Genomic DNA, 13,386 nt, shown 5'->3' with positions numbered 1-13,386 from the left:
GGGCTGTGGGACAGTGGAGATTAGTTTATAAATTACCTGGCTGGGCTGTGGGACAGTGGAGATTAGTTTATAAATTACCTGGCTGGGCTGTGGGACAGTGGAGATTAGTTTATAAATTACCTGGCTGGGCTGTGGGACAGTGGAGATTAGTTTATAAATTACCTGGCTGGGCTGTGGGACAGTGGAGATTAGTTTATGAATTACCTGGCTGGGCTGTGGGACAGTGGAGATTAGTTTATAAATTACCTGGCTGGGCTGTGGGACAGTGGAGATTAGTTTATGAATTACCTGGCTGGGCTGTGGGACAGTGGAGATTAGTTTATAAATTACCCGGCTGGGCTGTGGGACAGTGGAGATTAGTTTATGAATTACCTGGCTGGGCTGTGGGACAGTGGAGATTAGTTTATGAATTACCTGGCTGGGCTGTGGGACAGTGGAGATTAGTTTATGAATTGCCTGGCTGGGCTGTGGGGCAGTGGAGATTAGTTTATAAATTACCCGGCTGGGCTGTGGGGCAGTGGAGATGAGTTTATAAATGGCCTGGCTGGGCTGTGGGGCAGTGGAGATTAGTTTATAAATTACTCGGCTGGGCTGTGGGGCAGTGGAGATGAGTTTATAAATGGCCTGGCTGGGCTGTGGGACAGTGGATCTTTTGGGATAATTCAAATGGAACTGTTAACCAGTATTACCAGTCTATTATTGCAAATGTGTATCAACCAATTAGCATTCAGTATCCATTCAGGATCCAAACTACACATTTTCTAATGAGGAATCTAGACTTGATTAAACCGCATACGACATTTTTATCATGTGTAGGTTTCATTCATTCTGTTTGAACCAAATACTATGTTTGTCTTTGACAGGAGAGAGGCCAGACTCTCGCTCTGACACTAGGAAGAGTCCTACAGGGGAATCGGCCCCAGAGACGTCCAAACCAGCAAGACCCCACCACTGCTCCCAGTGTGGAAAGAGATTTATCCGGTTAGGGCACCTGAAACAACATAAGAGAACACACACAGGGGAGAAGCCTTATCACTGCTCCCTGTGTGGAAAGGGTTTTGGACACTTGGGGTATCTAAAAGTGCATGAAAGAACACATTCTGTAGAGAGGCCTTTTCAATGCTCACAGTGTGAGAAGAGATTTTTCTCATCAGGGGACCTGAAATCACATGAGAAAACACACTTAGTAGTAGAGAGGCCTTTCCAATGCTCTCGGTGTGGAAAGGGATTTATCCAGTCATCGCATCTGAAAGACCATGAAAGAATACACACAGGAGAGAAGCCATTCCAATGCTCCCAGTGTGGAAAGAGTTTTACCCAAAGGGGGAAGCTGAAAGATCATGAAAGAACACATACAGGGGAGAAGCCTCATCACTGCTCTCAGTGTGGAAAGGGTTTTGGACAGTCAGGGCATTTAAAAGTGCATGAAAGAACACACACTGGAGAGAAGCCATATCAATGCTCCCAGTGTGAAAATAAATTTTTCTCATCAGGGGACCTGAAATCACATGAGAGAACACACTTAGTAGAGAGGCCTTTCCAATGCTCTCAGTGTGGAAAGGGATATATTCACTCATGGCATCTGAAAGAGCATATGAGAATACACACGAGAACAACCATTCCAGTGCTCTGTATGGAAAGGGGTTTAACTGGGTAGTGAGCCTGAAAACGCATAAAATGACACACACAGGAGAGAAGCCTTTCCACTGCTCCCAGTGTGGAAAAAGTTTGACCCATTTAGGGAATCTAAAAACACACGAGAGGACACACACATGAGTGTAGCCTCACCTTTGCTCCCAGTGTAGAAAGGGTTTTCTTCAGTTAAGGGGCCTGAAAGAAAATGAGAGACACACGTGGGTAGAAGACACGAATGAAGCCCTGCTCCATTGATTTCAAAACCAGTGTTTACATTACCTAGATATGAAAAAACAACCAGTTGAATAATGGAATGTATTTACAAATTCTTCAACTACATATCATATTAAGAATTTGAAAGACAGTATAATAAATACTAGAATTATTTGGATGTATTTAAAATAGTTGTGAATGTACTTAGTAGTTTAAAAACAGTAACAAACAACTTCACATGGTCTTATTTCACTGTTTAATCACAATATAAAGCCCTCAACTCTACAACAAACAACTTCACATGGTCTTATTTCACTGTTTAATCACAATATAAAGCCCTCAACTCTACAACAAACAACTTCACATGTCCAGGTCTTATTTCACTGTTTAATCACAATATAAAGCCCTCAACTCTACAACAAACAACTTCACATGTCCAGGTCTTATTTCACTGTTTAATCACAATATAAAGCCCTCAACTCTACAACAAACAACTTCACATGTCCAGGTCTTATTTCACTGTTTAATCACAATATAAAGCCCTCAACTCTACAACAAACAACTTCACATGTCCAGGTCTTATTTCACTGTTTAATCACAATATAAAGCCCTCAACTCTACAACAAACAACTTCACATGTCCAGGTCTTATTTCACTGTTTAATCACAATATAAAGCCCTCAACTCTACAACAAACAACTTCACATGTCCAGGTCTTATTTCACTGTTTAATCACAATATAAAGCCCGCAACTCTACAACAAACAACTTCACATGTCCAGGTCTTATTTCACTGTTTAATCACAATATAAAGCCCTCAACTCTACAACAAACAACTTCACATGTCCAGGTCTTATTTCACTGTTTAATCACAATATAAAGCCCGCAACTCTACAACAAACAACTTCACATGTCCAGGTCTTATTTCACTGTTTAATCACAATATAAAGCCCTCAACTCTACAACAAACACCTTCACATGTCCAGGTCTTATTTCACTGTTTAATCACAATATAAAGCCCTCAACTCTACAACAAACAACTTCACATGTCCAGGTCTTATTTCACTGTTTAATCACAATATAAAGCCCTCAACTCCCATCTGGTGTGGCTTCTTCTGCTCATCTGCTTCTTTCAGATTTTTGACAAGCTTTCCATTGTACCTGGCAGAGCAATTGGTGAGATGTTTAATCAGTTCTCTTATTTTTTTATTTTACCTTTATTTAACTAGGCAAGTCAGTTAAAGAACAAATTCACTGTACCTGATTTGTACCTTGTCAGCTCGAGGGTTTGAATGTGCAAGCTTCCAGGTTACTAGTCCAACGCTCTAACCACTAGGCTACCCTGCCGCCCCACCCCTCTGATGTATGGAATGATGTAGCTGTGCTGTGATGATTTCGAATCCTTGCACGCAATCTGTGGCAAGCATGTAGGAGCAGTATAGACCTAGTCTGTTCATTATATACATCTACATCATGTATTGTTACACCATGTAGGACCAGTAGGAGCAGTATAGACCTAGTCTGTTCATTATAGACCTGATGTCTGTTACACCATGTTATATACATCTACATGATGTATTGTTACACCATGTAGGAGCAGTATAGACCTAGTCTGTTCATTATATACATGATGTATTGTTACACCATGTAGGAGCAGTATAGACCTAGTCTGTTCATTATATACATGATGTATTGACATGTAGGAGCAGTAGACCTAGTCTGTTCATTATATACATGATGTATTGTTACACCATGTAGGAGCAGTATAGACCTAGTCTGTTCATTATATACATCTACATGATGTATTGTTACACCACATGATGTATTGTAGGAGCAGTATAGACCTAGTCTGTTAGGAGCAGTATAGACCTAGTCTGTTCCATTATATACATCTACATGATGTAGTTGTTCATTATATACATGATGTATTGTTACACCATGTAGGAGCAGTATAGACCTAGTTCATTATATACATCTACATGATGTATTGTTACACCATGTAGGAGCAGTATAGACCTAGTCATCTACATGATGTATTGTTACACCATGTAGGAGCAGTATAGACCTAGTCTGTTCATGATTATTGTTATACATAGACCTAGTCTGTTCATTATATACATCTACATGATGTATTGTTACACCATGTAGGAGCAGTATAGACCTAGTCTGTTCATTATATACATCTACATGATGTATTGTTACACCATGTAGGAGCAGTATAGACCTAGTATGTTCATTATATACATCTACATGATGTATTGTTACACCATGTAGGAGCAGTATAGACCTAGTCTGTTCATTATATACATTGCATTGTTACACTATGTAGGAGCAGTATAGACCTAGTCTGTTCATTATATACATTGCATTGTTACACTATGTAGGAGCAGTATAGACCTAGTCTGTTCATTATATACATTGCATTGTTACACTATGTAGGAGCAGTATAGACCTAGTCTGTTCATTATATACATTGCATTGTTACACTATGTAGGAGCAGTATAGACCTAGTCTGTTCATTATATACATTGCATTGTTACACTATGTAGGATTGCATTGTTACACTATGTAGGAGCAGTATCCATCCAGCTGCATATTGTGAGATGATCTGTTTGATTATTGATATCCTAAATGCAGATGTGTAGTATAGTAGCCTATGTTTTAAAAACGTGCTCATTAAAAATCTGTTCTGATTAACACATGCTTCTCTTTTGTACGTATCCATATAGTTTTTAAAAATAAAAATACATGAAAAATATAAGTTTTGTCTGAAAATAAAAAATAAAATAAAGATTTTTTTTTACCACGTTCACGTGCCAGTCGGAACTAGGAAACTTGCGTTCAACTAATCAGCAAGTCAGGAATGTTCGAGTGTCCTGGTTCAGCGCATTACCAACTTCAGTCGGTAGTGAATGGTGTGGCCAGTGTGACGTATAATCTAGTGGACGGAACTCTTCCTCAACAACAGCGTGTCGGTTACCTTGGTAACCAACATAGCCGAAACATTGAAGCTCTTAACCTTTTTTTTTTACTGCAAATGGGGTTAAATCAGGGTCACACAGGAGTGATTCATGGTCATCTCAAAACAAATGTACTTTGTCTCACATCTCACAAAAGTCTCACATCTCACATTCATGGTTTATGGGCAACAACAAAAAAAGAAGACACATTTACATTTACATTTAAGTCATTTAGCAGACGCTCTTATCCAGAGCGACTTACAAATTGGCTTACAATTTGGTGCATTCACCTTATGACAATTTGGTGCATTCACCTTATGACAGACACGTTTTTGGGGTTTGTTTATTACACTCTATATACAGAAGACATATAACAAAACTGTTTGACATAGAAACACCAGAGTTTTGTCGGGATGTTTGAATGAGCCTTTATTTACAATGAAATTCTGAAATAACTTTAAATAAATAAATAATTGCAGCATGAATGACTGCAGGAAATGGTTACAGCGCTTTCTGTGCATATCTGCCGCTGTGTTTTAGACGCACTTCTCTCGGATATGGCTGGTTGTCCCATTTAATGTCATATTTATTTTACTAGTTGCTAGTTGGCTTGCTTTGGTAGCCAGACACTAGACTATCAAAGATATTTATAACTAGCAACCCACTGGGCACAGACGTCAATTCAACGTCTATTCCACTTTGGTTCAATTGTAATTTTCATTGAAATTACGTGTAAAGCCGAGACACTCCATTTCGTATGATATGTTACGAATTTCTATTTGTTATGGCTAACATTAGCTAGGCTAGGGGTTGGGGTTAAGGTTGGGGTTAAGCTAACAGGGTTGATTCCTCAGATGGGGCCACAGTGTCTCCTGACCCCTCCTGTCTCAGCCTCCAGTATTTATGCTGCAGTAGTTTGTGTCGGGGGCTAGGGTCAGTTTGTTATATCTGGAGTACTTCTCCTGTCCTATTCGGTGTCCTGTGTGAATTTCAGTGTGCTCTCTCTAATTCTCTCTTTCTCTCTCCCGGAGGACCTGAGCCCTAGGACCATGCCCCAGGACTACCTGACATGATGACTCCTTGCTGTCCCCAGTCCACCTGGCCATGCTGCTGCTCCAATTTAAACTGTTCTGCCTTACTATTATTGGACCATGCTGGTCATTTATGAACATTTGAACATCTTGGCCATGTTCTGTTATAATCTCCACCCGGCACAGCCAGAAGAGGACTGGCCACCCCACATAGCCTGGTTCCTCTCTAGGTTTCTTCCTAGGTTTTGGCCTTTCTAGGGAGTTTTTCCTAGCCACCGTGCTTCTACACCTGCATTGCTTGCTGTTTGGGGTTTTAGGCTGGGTTTCTGTACAGCACTTTGAGATATCAGCTGATGTCCAATTTGTAAGTCGCTCTGGATAAGAGCGTCTGCTAAATGACTTAAATGTAAATGTAAATGTACGAAGGGCTTTATAAATACATTTGATTTATTTGATTCCTAACAGGGTTTATTCATAATGTACAAATCCCTATTCAGCCTCTACATTTGCGTAGAGTAAATTAATATATGTAAGAACTAAGAGAACTGGTTATTTAACCATTATTATTTAACAATTATTTTTTAAACGTTTTCCAGAATATTGTTTTTGTTCAACTGCGTTACCCACTCCAGTCAGCAGATGGCGATGAGTTTTTCAGGTGATGCTTCTAGCGTGACGTATAATGTACGGGACGGGATGTTTTTTCAACAACAACAATTCATCCACCTCGGTAGCGTGCTAGCCAACATAAAACTAAAACATTGATGCCTTTCGGCCATTTTTGTGTACATTAACCTCAGTGTTTTAAACACACTGTCTGCGTATTTACTAATTACTCTATTTAATTTACTATTTACGCTGTTAGCTATCTAGCTAGGTAACATTAGGCAAATGCTAGCTAGCTTTCTAACATCCTCGACCATGAGCTCACTAAGCTACTCCCTCCCTGCTAAAGAAGAGGAGAAAGAAGCCCCCGTGAAAGAGGAGGAGGAAGAGGAGGCTGTTACAGTTAAACAAGAAGTAGAGGGTGAGGCTGTTACAGTTAAAGAGGAAGAATTTACATTGAAAGAGGAAGAAGTGAAAGAAGAGGAAGAATCTTTAAGAGTGAAAGAGGGAATGAAGGAGGGGAGATTACTGTCACATTGGAGGAGACTGGAGATCTGATTAACACCAGTAAGTGCTGTTTTAAAAACAGTGGAACAAACTCTGTAGTTGTTTTAACTATTGAACTAATGTGCAGTGTTAAAGACTGCGGTCAAGTGCTTCGTGCTTCTACACCTGCATTGCTTGCTGTTTGGGGTTTTATGCTGGGTTTCTGTACATCACTTTGAGATATCAGCTGATGTAAGAAGAGCTATATAAATCAATTTGATTTGGTCAAATGAGCCATAATTCGCAAAAGGTGGTCAAGCCACCCATGCATCTGTTTCTGCCTGAAGTGGGTAGACAACACTTTACGGTAGCGCGTGTTTTCTGGGAGGGAAACTGAGTCGGGGGTTCTCTAATGCGCAGATAGAAACGACAGCTACAAATTATTCCAAGCAAACAGTTTCACGTACGCTTATTCAATCTTCCATAATCAAAAAGATACCAAATCGTTTAGTTCATTTTCGCACCTTTTTAGTGCGTTAAGTTGTTTTTAGTCAGTTAAGAACAAAGTGCTATTTTCAATGGCGGCCTAGGAACAGTGGGTTAACTGCCTTGTTCAGTGGCAGAACGACAGATTTTGACCTTGTCTGCTCAGGGATTTGATCTTGCAACCTTTCGGTTACTGGTCCAATGATCTAACAGCCCCACTGTGGGCTACCTGCCGAATTTAACAAAAATGACCTTTGTATCAGGGGTAGAGTGAGTCTGCTTCATCAAGTACTGAGTAAAGGGTCTGAATACTTATGTAAATCAGTTCCAGATTTGCAAAGATGTATACAAACCTGTTTTCGCTTTGTCATTGTGGGGTATTGTGTGTAGAATAAAAATCGGAGTAAAATAAATGTAATCCTTTTTAGAACAAGGCTGTAATGTAACACAATGTGGAAAAAGTCAAGGGGTCTGTATAAAAGAGTGCAAAATATCCAATCAGAAATGATTATTTTCTCTGTTGAACATTGGATGATCTGTGCCAATAGTTGAAGTCTATTTTTATAGTGGACACTCGGGTGTCTTATTGCTCACACGTTCTATTTTCTCTCCATTTGATCCAGTGTTGAGGCTCAGCGGAGTGGATATGTTGTTTCCTACCTTCACCACCTGGGGGCGGTGATACGACTTGGTCTATTAAGACACTCAGTTTAATGCCGGTTAGATTTCTCGTGATCAATTTCATGATCAAACAATGAATACATCTAACAGGGTTCTAGGCTTTATCAGAAAGTTAGACGTTGTTTCTGAATAACCTAAAACATGGGAACCCTCAAGTAATAATGAGAGAGAGAAGGAACAATAGCAAGATATAAAAAAATCACATGAGAAATTTGAACAAACCTTTATAACAAAGCGTTATCAAGACAGAAATTATGCATGCAAGCCCCGCCCCCAATTGGAACCAAAAGACAAAAAAAAACCCACTAATTTAAATATCATAACAGCATTAAGACAAAAATTCAAGTTATGACGAGTATTTTCCAAACTGTTCTAATGAAGTGTTTAAAATCCTAATGTTGCAGCTTTTAAAATGTGAATAATTTTGGAAAGTCTGATTCTATGCTATTTGTCAAACACACATAAAATATATATATATATATATATTCAGAATGACAAATCTCACAAGAAGTGAGATTGAGAAAACAATACCAAGATGGGAAAATTCAATGAGGAGTGAAAGGCAAAGACGTTGTTGGTCTATTAGATAATCAGATAGGGCTACTACACAGCTCATTACTACCACAGATAGGGCTACTACACAGCTCATTACTACCACAGATAACCACATAGGGCTACTACACAGCTCATTACTACCACAGATAGGGATACTACACAGCTCATTACTACCACAGATAACCACATAGGGCTACTACACAGCTCATTACTACCACAGATAGGGATACTACACAGCTCATTACTACCACAGATAACCACATAGGGCTACTACACAGCTCATTACTACCACAGATAACCACATAGGGCTACTACACAGCTCATTACTACCCCAGATAGGGATACTACACAGCTCATTACTACCACAGATAACCACATAGGGCTACTACACAGCTCATTACTACCACAGATAGGGATACTACACAGCTCATTACTACCACAGATAACCACATAGGGCTACTACACAGCTCATTACTACCACAGATAACCACATAGGGCTACTACACAGCTCATTACTACCACAGATAACCACATAGGGATACTACACAGCTCATTACTACCACAGATAACCACATAGGGCTACTACACAGCTCATTACTACCACAGATAACCACATAGGGCTACTACACAGCTCATTACTACCCCAGATAACCACATAGGGCTACTACACAGCTCATTACTACCCCAGATAACCACATAGGGCTACTACACAGGTCATTACTACCCCAGATAACCACATAGGGCTACTACACAGCTCATTACTACCACAGATAACCACATAGGGCTACTACACAGCTCATTACTACCACAGATAACCACATAGGGCTACTACACAGCTCATTACTACCACAGATAGGGATACTACACAGCTCATTACTACCACAGATAACCACATAGGGCTACTACACAGCTCATTACTACCACAGATAACCACATAGGGCTACTACACAGCTCATTACTACCACAGATAGGGCTACTACACAGCTCATTACTACCACAGATAACCACATAGGGCTACTACACAGCTCATTACTACCACAGATAGGGCTACTACACAGCTCATTACTACCACAGATAGGGCTACTACACAGCTCATTACTGTCACAGCTCCACATGAGTTGGAATGGGCAAAACGATTTGGCTCCACTAAATATAGTTTGTCAATGCCATGATTCCTCTCGTCCTTCCTGTAGCAATGCAAGTCATTTTCAGTCAACCTTCAGCTTTTGGAAAAGTAAAAAATTACTCCTACTTATTCAAATTACACCAATATTTTTTTTAATTAGATTTTTTTTGTAATCTGGCCTCAGGTTATTCAATCACATTTATTTCTAAAGCCCTTTTTACATCAGCCGATGTCACAAAATGCTATACAGAAACCCAGCCTAAAACCCCAAACAGCAAGCAATGCAGATGTAGAAGCACGGTGGCTAGAAAAACTCCCTAGAAAGGCCGGAACCTAGGAAGAAACCTAGAGAGGAACCAGTCTCTGAGGGTGGCCAGTCCTCTTCTGGCTGTGCCAGGTGGAGATTATAACACTACATGGCCAAGATGTTCAAACGGTCATAGGTGACCAGCAGGGTCAAATAATAATATTGAGGGATCTGATTTGAATTCAACCTCCTTGCAAGATAGTTGTGGAGGTTTCATTCAGGTCTCTATTTAAATAAACACTCTGTCTTTGGCAGGAGAAAGACCAGACTCGGAGAAACCAGAGACGTCCAAACCAGCAAGACGACACCACTGCTCCCACTGTGGAATGATGTTTAACCAGTTAAGGTGTCTGAAACGACATGAGAGAATACACACAGGGGAGAAGCCTTTCCAATGCTCCCACTGTGGAAAGGGTTTTAACCAGTTAGGGGACCTGAAAACACACGAGAGAATACATACAGGAGAAAAGCCATACCACTGCTCCAAGTGTGAAAAAGGTTTTAACCAGTTAGGAAACTTGAAGCGGCATGAGAGAATACATACAGGAGAAAAGCCGTACCACTGCTCCCACTGTGGAAAGGGTTTTAACCAGTTGTGGGACCTGAAAGGCCACAAGACTTTGCACACAGCGGAGAAGCCTTATCACTGCTCCCTTTGCGGAAAGAGTTTTACCGTGTTAGGGAGCTTGAAAATACATGAGAGAATACACACAGGAGGGAAGCCTTACTACTGCTCCCAGTGTGGAAAGCGATTTACCCAGTTAGGAAGTCTGAAAGAGCATAAGATACTGCATACAAGGGAGAAGCCTTACCCCTGCTCCCTTTGTGTAAAGAGCTTTTCCTCATCAGGGTGCCTGAAAAGACATGAGAGGACACACACAGGCGATAAACCTTTCCAATGCTTCCAGTGTGGAAAGAGTTTTTCCTTGTTAACGAGCCTGAAAAGACATGAGAGAACACACACAGGAAATAAGACTCATCACTGCCCCCAGTGTGGAAAGAGTTTTAACCTTAAAGAATACCTGAAAGTGCATGAGAGAATACACACAGGGGAGAAGCTAGAGAAGCATTTCCACTGCTCCCAGTGTGGAAAGAGTTTTTTCTTGTTAGCGAGCCTGAAAAGACATGAGAGGACACACACAGCATTGCTCCCAGTGTGGAAAGAGTTTTAAGCTGAAAGGACAACTGAACAGGCATGAGAGAATACACACAGGGGAGAAGCCATACCACTGCTCCCAATGTGAAAAGAGTTTTGCCTGGTTAGGGGACCTGAGAAGACATGAGAGGACGCACATGGGGGAAAAGCCTCATCACTGCTCCCAGTGTGGAAAGAGTTTTACCCAGTTAAGACACATGAAAAGACATGAGATAATACACACAGGAGATACAAATGTAGGCTGAGCAGTGGGACATAGGACAGATGTAGGCTGCTGAACAGTAGGACATAGGACAGATATAGACTGAACAGTGGAACAGAGGACAGATGAAGGCCCAATTAATGATGGGTCAGTAGTTCCCAGACACTCGGAATGTGTCTTGACTTTCCAGTGTTTCCCTCCTGCATGTATTGTAAAGGATTGTGTTTGTGGATGTGTTTTCTGGGTGAGGGTTTGGTTTGTGCCCTCTAGTGCACAGTTGATTCAAATAACCAACTCATCATCAAGCTTTTCTTATTTGAATGGGCTGTGTAGTGTTAGAGGACCTGAAAGAATACAGAGGTTTTGTTCTGACTTCTCTCTTTTTCTTTAAGTTGTTCAAATGTTTCACTGACCTTCACATCTTAAAAGTAATGATGGACTATCATTGAGCTGTCTTCTGTATATCACATCTTAAAGTAATGATGGACTATGATTTAGCTGTCTTCTGTATATCACATCTTAAAGTAATGATGGACTATGATTTAGCTGTCTTCTGTATATCACATCTTAAAGTAATGATGGACTATGATTTAGCTGTCTTCTGTATATCACATCTTAAAGTAATGATGGACTCATCATTTAGCTCTTCTGTATATCACATCTTAAAGTAATGATGGACTCATCATTTAGCTCTCTTCTGTATACCCCCCCCCCCCTACCTTGTCACAATACAACGGATTGGCTCAAACGCAGTAAGAAGGAAATACATTCCACAAATTAACTTTTAACAAGGCACACCTGTTAATTGAAATACATTCCAGGTGACATCCTCATGAAGCTGGTTGAGAGAATGCCAAGAGTGTGCGAAGCTGTCATCAAGACAAAGGGTGGTTACTTTGAAGAATTTCAAATATAAAAAATATTTTATAATAAATAATAATAATAATAATAATAATATAATAATATATAATAACTATCACATTACATAAGTATTCAGACCCTATACTCAGTACTTTGTTGAAGCACCTTTGGCTGCAATTACAGCCTTGAGTCTTGAGTATGATGCTACAAGCTTGGCACTCCTGTATTTGGGGGGGGGGGGGGGGGTGGGGTTCTCTCTCTCACCCTAATATAATAATATAATATATGCCATTTAGCAGACGCTTTTATCCAAAGCGACTTACAGTCATGTGTGCATACATTCTACGTATGGGTGGTCCCGGGGATCGAACCCACTACCCTGGCGTTACAAGCGCCATGCTCTACCAACTGAGCTACAGAAGGACCACATTTTGATTTGTTTCGCACTTTCTTGGCTACTAAATGATTTCATATGTGTTATTTCATAGTTTTCATGTGTTCTCTTTTATTCTACAATGTATAAAGTAGTAAAAATCAATAAAAACCCTTGAATGAGTAGGTGTGTCCAAACGTTGACTGGTATATATGTATGTATGTATGATTATTTATAAGTGTATGTACAGTTGAAGTCGGAAGTTTACATACACTTAGGTTGGAGTCATTAAAACTAGTTTTTCATCCACTCCACAAATTTCTTGTTAACAAACTATAGTTTTGGGAAGTCGGTTAGAAGATCTACTGTGTGCATGACACAGGTATTTTTCCAGCAATTGTTTACAGACAGTTTATTTCACTTATAATTCATAATATCTTTAGAAGCTTCTGATAGGCTAATTGACATAATTTGAGTCAATTGGAGGTGTACCTGTGGATGTATTTCAAGGTCTACCTTCAAACTCAGTACCTCTTTGCTTGACATAATGGGAAAATCAACAACAAAAAAATCAGCCAAGACCTCAGAAAGAAAATGGTAGACCTCCACAAGTCTGGTTCGTCCTTGGGAGCAATTTACAAACGCCCTAAGGTACCACGTTCATCACGACAAACAATAGTACGCAAGTATAAACACCATGGGAACACGCA

The 13,386-nt window shown here is 40.1% G+C and overlaps 2 protein-coding genes across 3 annotated transcripts in view; both read left to right on the top strand.

Moving 5' to 3' along the window:
• The window catches only part of LOC124020178 (zinc finger protein 883-like), a 49,714-nt gene extending 46,382 nt beyond the window's left edge, over positions 1-3,332 (top strand). For both annotated transcript variants that reach the window (XM_046335507.1, XM_046335506.1), the window contains exon 4: positions 864-3,332. In XM_046335507.1, coding sequence (XP_046191463.1) covers positions 864-1,657 — 794 coding nt within the window. In that variant the 3' untranslated portion in view covers positions 1,658-3,332. The remainder of the gene's footprint in view (positions 1-863) is intronic.
• Positions 3,333-6,967: 3,635 nt separating this feature from the next.
• LOC124020183 (zinc finger protein 135-like) lies at positions 6,968-12,185 on the top strand. The gene is made up of 2 exons (XM_046335516.1): positions 6,968-7,010; positions 10,340-12,185. Exon 2 carries the CDS (start codon positions 10,411-10,413, stop codon positions 11,254-11,256), a length of 846 nt encoding a protein of 281 aa, XP_046191472.1. The 5' UTR covers positions 6,968-7,010; positions 10,340-10,410; the 3' UTR covers positions 11,257-12,185.
• Positions 12,186-13,386: the final 1,201 nt, after the last annotated feature.

This window comes from Oncorhynchus gorbuscha, unplaced genomic scaffold (assembly GCF_021184085.1).
Source record: "Oncorhynchus gorbuscha isolate QuinsamMale2020 ecotype Even-year unplaced genomic scaffold, OgorEven_v1.0 Un_scaffold_766, whole genome shotgun sequence".
Taxonomy (NCBI): domain Eukaryota; kingdom Metazoa; phylum Chordata; class Actinopteri; order Salmoniformes; family Salmonidae; genus Oncorhynchus; species Oncorhynchus gorbuscha.
Note: the sequence above shows the minus strand (reverse complement) of the source record. Positions and strands in the feature narration are given on the sequence as shown.

Bases quoted from the DNA above. Each gene is read 5' to 3' on its own strand.
- LOC124020183 (XM_046335516.1), top strand. From the start codon at position 10,411: ATGATGTTTAACCAGTTAAGGTGTCTGAAACGACATGAGAGAATACAC.